The sequence below is a fragment of the Brachyhypopomus gauderio genome, chromosome 13 (assembly GCF_052324685.1).
Source record: "Brachyhypopomus gauderio isolate BG-103 chromosome 13, BGAUD_0.2, whole genome shotgun sequence".
NCBI classification, from domain to species: Eukaryota; Metazoa; Chordata; class Actinopteri; order Gymnotiformes; family Hypopomidae; genus Brachyhypopomus; species Brachyhypopomus gauderio.
Window position 1 is genome coordinate 16,489,545 of NC_135223.1, and position 5,751 is coordinate 16,495,295.

At 41.0% G+C, this 5,751-nt stretch overlaps 1 protein-coding gene across 3 annotated transcripts; it reads left to right on the forward strand.

Moving 5' to 3' along the window:
- The first annotated feature begins 530 nt into the window (after positions 1 to 530).
- Positions 531 to 4,723, forward strand: exog (exo/endonuclease G). 3 transcript variants are annotated; one of them, XM_076971287.1, is made up of 7 exons: positions 704 to 844; positions 1,187 to 1,336; positions 1,528 to 1,667; positions 1,743 to 1,791; positions 2,055 to 2,131; positions 2,217 to 2,331; positions 4,072 to 4,723. In XM_076971287.1, exons 2-7 carry the CDS (start codon positions 1,262 to 1,264, stop codon positions 4,519 to 4,521), a joined length of 906 nt encoding a protein of 301 aa, XP_076827402.1. In that variant the 5' UTR covers positions 704 to 844; positions 1,187 to 1,261; the 3' UTR covers positions 4,522 to 4,723. The 3 variants fall into 3 exon arrangements, with proteins under 3 accessions (XP_076827400.1, XP_076827402.1, XP_076827401.1); XM_076971285.1 differs by lacking the exon at positions 1,743 to 1,791 and having other exon boundaries at positions 531 to 844; XM_076971286.1 differs by having other exon boundaries at positions 1,528 to 1,791.
- The last annotated feature ends 1,028 nt before the right edge of the window (positions 4,724 to 5,751 follow it).

Here is a 5,751-nt window from a genome sequence, read left to right on the forward strand (position 1 = left end):
CTAAGCAATATATAATCTGGCAATTCGCCAACCTCACAATCTCATTTGCCGTTTCTAGTAAAACGTCAGCCATGTCGCTTGTGCTGCCCTCTCTGGATTTCACGGGAGGTACTGTAGTTGTAGCTCCGCCTACTGTTCATTTACATGTATTTGCATGCTGGTGAAGTTGAAAACGAAAATGAAAAGTGGAAAAAGAAAATGAAAAGTGGAAAATGAAAAAGAAAATCACCAGCAGGTAGCGCCAATCCTCCTTTTTAATTTTCATTTTATATTTGTCACATATGACCCGTGCTCGAGTGAAAAATTAAATTGCAAATTAAGTGATTTCATTTTATTTTTAATTTTGTCATAATATTTTCACACATGTATGGAAAAAGAAATGGCAAAACGGTATTTTCATTTTCATTTTAGTGTTTTCATTTTAGTTTTATTATTGGCAGGAAATACCTCCCATATTATATATATATAATTAAAAATATCTCCTATAAACCTTGTACCTTGTACCTTGTATCTCCTATAAACCTTGTCTCGCTGTTGCATTTTTCATTGTGGGCACAAGATGGCGACGGAAGGACTGTGATGACTTCGTTATCTCCTTCGAAATGAGACCTCTTGAATTTGGACTCGCTGTTGTTGGAGCACCTGGTCTGACCACAACGAGTTTGCACAGCCATTCATTTATTTGTTAACACTACAGCACTGTTGCAAATGGCTCCGAGGGAAAGACTTGCGAAATATATCGCTGGGTTTGTGTGTGGAGTTACTGTTGGCACTGGCGGCTGCATCGCAGCGGTCAAACTTTACATGCCGGACCAGCGGCCCGAGGAGCGGCCTGAGGAGAACGGTAGTTCACTAGAGCAGCTGGATACAGTCTGGGCTCCACCATGTCCAGACATTATTCAGCTGGATATCGCTGTTCGCAAATATGACTAATTTAAACCATTTTGTAACGTTCGCGCTGTTTCCACAAACCACATTTCATTCAACCCAGTTTAGTAGCTAACTGTCACGTTAGCTTACAAGCTATCTAGTTATTTATCTAGCCGAAAAAGGCACGTGAGATGGCTGGCCCCGCTTTCTTTCTTCACCAGAAGTATAAATGTATCGTTCTTGCTGTCGTTATTGGGCAGCATTTGTCGTTGTTCTGTGAGAAACGTTTGTGTTTCAACCGTGTCTGTGTGTTCAGAGAGCGCAGCACGGCGGATGGTCGAGCGCTACGGTCTCCCACTGAGCGGCGCTGACAGCAGGTTCTACACCAACCATGTTCTGTCGTATGACCAGGCCCGGAGGACACCCAGATGGGTGGCAGAGCACCTGTCAAACCAAAAACTCTTCGGTAAGTCGTAGGGCTGCATTTCTTTTTGGAAATGTCTTTTGCCAGAACCTAACGCCTGCAAAAGGTCATTAAAAGTTCACTAACTTGTTCATTTCTACTCACGTAGACTTGCACTAACCGCACAGCATCTGTATTTTTTTGAAGGTATAGCCCTCAATCTAATGTTGTAATTCATGATTTAACTTTGTCAGGAAGAGCAGACAGAAAGCACTGCAAATTCAAGCCAGACCCCAGTATTCCAGAGCTTTTCACTGCGCACAACGATGATTACCTTGGTAGTGGATGGTCTCGAGGACACATGGCACCAGCTGCTGACAGTAAATTTTCAGAGGCAAGGCAATATTTATCATCACAAACTGTTATCCAGTCTGAATGACAAACGCTATATCCTTGTGGCCCCCCATAGCTTTTGTGAGCTCACACTGCAAGGACACCCACCCAACACAAAAAAGCCAGTGAGTTACTTTAAGTCTTCTGAAATGATTGGACATTTTTATTAAAGTGTGTGTATGTCATCAACCTGACTTTCAATATAGTAATAATTGTTTGTCTGATAATTTTATAAATATTCTATAGTAGATTGTGTATTTTATATGCAGCATGAAAACTGCTATATGAACAAGAAAGAATGTATGTTTAAGTATAGAGGGGTTCAAATTTATATAAAAAAAAAATAGGGGCTCATCTTTGACCTTATCACTTTATTTATTTTCAACAGAAATCAATGGCAGAGACCTTTTATCTCTCAAATATTGTCCCACAGAACTACGAAAATAATGGAGGCTTCTGGAACAGGTACAGAAACATAACAAAATCCTTGAGAAAGAGAGTACTGTATTTGTTTTGCATGCTTTTCTTAAAAGATCTTTCCCCCCCCAAGATTGGAGATGTACTGCAGAGAGCTGACGGAGAGGTTTAGTGATGTGTGGGTGATCTCGGGACCCCTTACTCTGCCACAAGTACACCAGGATGGGAAGAGGATGGTCTCCTACCAGGTACATGGACATGAAGCACTTTCTTTTTATGATCAAGGCCTTCTGCTAAGAATCAAGTTCATCCTCAGTTTTCTTGTGTGTGTGTGTGTGGGGGGGGGGGGGGGGTAGTAAAGTGTGCTAGCATCTCACTTGTCAATAAAGTGAATAGTAATATCGGTCATACTGACATGTGGCCGAGCAGCCGTCCCTTTACCCTGTTGTGCCCCTGCCCGTATGACCTTAAAATTCACAGAAATGCATGTATCAAGATGACTACACTTGCCATTAAAATGACATGCAGTGTCAGCTTAGCATGTATAAGATGCTGAGGTACAATAGGTCAGTTGAGTCAAACATTAAGTCAGAGTGGCCGCCTTGTAATATTGTTGATTCTCAATGTTAGTTTGTTGATTCCAGCATGTGTCCATTAGATGTCAGTGTTGTACTTGTTCATTTTTTTTTTTTTTTTTGCTCAGTGTTGGAATAACACCATACATTCTAATCTGGATATTACAGCATCATTTCTTGTCCTATAACAGGTTGTGCTCGACTCTGTCAATACATAGGCAGAATTTAACATTTGGGGGCCAGATAAGGTCCCAATATAAAGAACTACAGTATTTATAGCCTCATAGAGTTTAAGATTTTCTCAGCTTAATAAGAAATGCGTGTATGTCAGGTTCTGAGCAGAGGGACTTTGGTGTTATGTTTATATTTTGGCTGATTCATTTTTTGATGCTGTGCATGATCTTGGGCTTTTGGTTTAACAGGAGCATCTTGCAAAAAAAAAAAAAAAAAAAAACAACGGAGAAAACTAAAACAGTAGCTTTCATTATAGCTGACACATCTTCAAGTTGAAATGGCACAATCAGTGTGCTTTGTGGTGGGCTTTGTGCCCTGCTGTGTGTGGTAGGAGAGGAGATCCAGGTGGCCTTACATAACAGGCTGGTGTTCCACCACGGCTAAATTCGCCCAGCGGGTCAGTCCAGTGCATATAACTCAAACTGGCAGTGATGGGAGTCATGTTGGTCTGTACGCATGGGGGCCTGGAAGAGTGGGGCCCTGCCAGAGCGTGTAGTGTAGAAACCTCACTCATTTCCCTTTTGTCCCTGTGGTATGAGATGGTTGTGTCACTGTTGCATCCACAGGGCATTTGGGCAATCTTCTCTACCTCAGAATGTTGGTCATATACAATACATATACAATATACAATCATATACAATTAATTTTTTTGTAACTTTCATTTTTAACCAAAAACAATTGAACATAATGTGATATCTGTATATGTTGCTGAGGATAAGAAGTTTTTATAGTTGTGTACTTTTTCCAAATGAAATATTCCCAAATTGGAAATTACCTTGGACTGTTATTTCTTTAACTTAACAATTCCTATGATCCACAGAAAGTGCTCTGCTAGCTAGCTAATTATAAACTGAAAACGGCTCCAATCTGACTTTTGTCAGCTATCTCCTAAATAACAACGCTAAATAAATAAACTAACAAACAGCAGTAAAACACCACACTATGAAATCATACCACAGTATTAGTATTAAACTTTTGCCTCTTCTCTAACTTGCAAATAAATCTGGTGTATCAGTGGTTGGAGTCATTTTGGTGTGAAGCGATAACATTGACCTGGGCCGTGTGAGGGCTGGGTTGGGACTTTTAGACTGATGTTTTAATCTCATGTAACAAAACTTACATGCTTCTGTGACTGATTTTTGTTTTTAATTTACTCCCAATGTCCATATATCCAATCAGCTGATTGGAAAAGATGATGTTGCTGTTCCTACCCATCTCTACAAAGTCATCCTGGTCCAGAAAGACCCTTCAGCAGAACCAATGGCTCTAGGTGCCTTTGTTGTGCCAAATGCACCTATTGGCTTCGAGCATCACCTGAAGGAATATCAGGTGAGCCTCACAGACTTGGAGAGAATGTCAGGCCTGATATTCTTCCCTGAAATAGAGAAGTCTAAGGACCTGAAGAACCTCTGCTTGGTGGACACCTGTGAACTCATGGACTTTAAGCGATTTACCCTGTATATATCCAGTCGTAAGGTGGCCAGTGCCAGGACCTTGGCAAGGCTGGAAAAGATCATGTCAGAGCTTGAGGATGCAGAGATTACACCTGATAATTACTTAGCCACACTGTACCAGGAGAAGAAGCAGGAACTGTTAAAAAAGGAAAGTCCACAGAGTCAGTCGGAATAATTAAGCCCTGAATGGCTTCTTCTGTGCCTTTCTGTCATCTTGTGGGATTTTTCGTTTTCCCCTTTGTGTAAGAGAATTTAGGCACTTCTACAGTTGTTTCTTCCAATTTTTTAATGTTTTGTTTTAAATTGTTGCAAATTAATATGTTGAAAAGTAAAAACTGTTGGAAACTCTTTTGAACATTAAAATCATGTCACAAATACTTTTGCAAATAATTGTGTTTTGCTTGTGATTGCTTGGATTTCATCTTAAAATCAGAGTGGTCTTGGCACATATCCTTGCCTGAAGGGCTATATATAACTCTCAGAGCATTTTACAAATGATGGGTATGCTAATCTGGTTCCAACCACAATGTACCTCCTGACAGAAATCAGTTATTATGTCTGATGTTTAGATTGCTGTATGGGAGAGCAAAGGAAATCCATCTATCCGTCCATCCTCTTCCTCTTATCCGGGTCACGGGAAGGCAGCTTAAGCAAGGCTCTCTCTCCCCAGCCACCTTTCCACCTCTTCTGGGGGGACACAGAGGTGATCTGTCAACCTCCCATTCCATCTTCCCCTCGCTTGTGAGAAAGATCCTGAGATACTCCTCCACTTGAGGCAAGAACTTGCTCTCGAACCCAAGAAATAAAGGAAATGTTTGAGTCAATTAATCCTTTCATCTTACCAAAAATCGTGACGTCAATTTGCTTTATTAACGTAGTTTTATTTTATGAAACGGCAAAGCGTTTACATCCAGCAGAGATCCGCACATGGATTGCATCTGGTATCGGGTTGTTGGTTTTAAATCTCGGCTGGGGTGCAAAATGATGATGGCTTGCCTCAGGCTCAAATGTCCCTTGCTCCTTACAATGCCACTGTGTCCCTTGAACGTATCCCCTGCCTTATGGTTTTGAAAGAACAGCAACTGTCCAGTGGTCCTCTTGATCAGAGACCTGTACAAAGGTTTTTATGAAAGTGTTGATTTTATGCTCACTGCATATTGCATAGTTTCCTACCCTGGATGTGTCTTACATATTTTATTTCGGCAAACCAGAGCATCTTGTTGATCAGACACAGAATTATTTGTCCCCTTTCTAAGAGGTGTGCACAGAAAGGTCAGGGTTCAAGTGAGTGCTATGATAAGTAATGGTGCTGTTAAGAGTCTGCGAATAATGCTCTCTGTGTCAGCGCAAGAGTGGGCAAAAACTAGACCTGAACAAAAGCAGCCATGGTGATAAGACAAGTTAG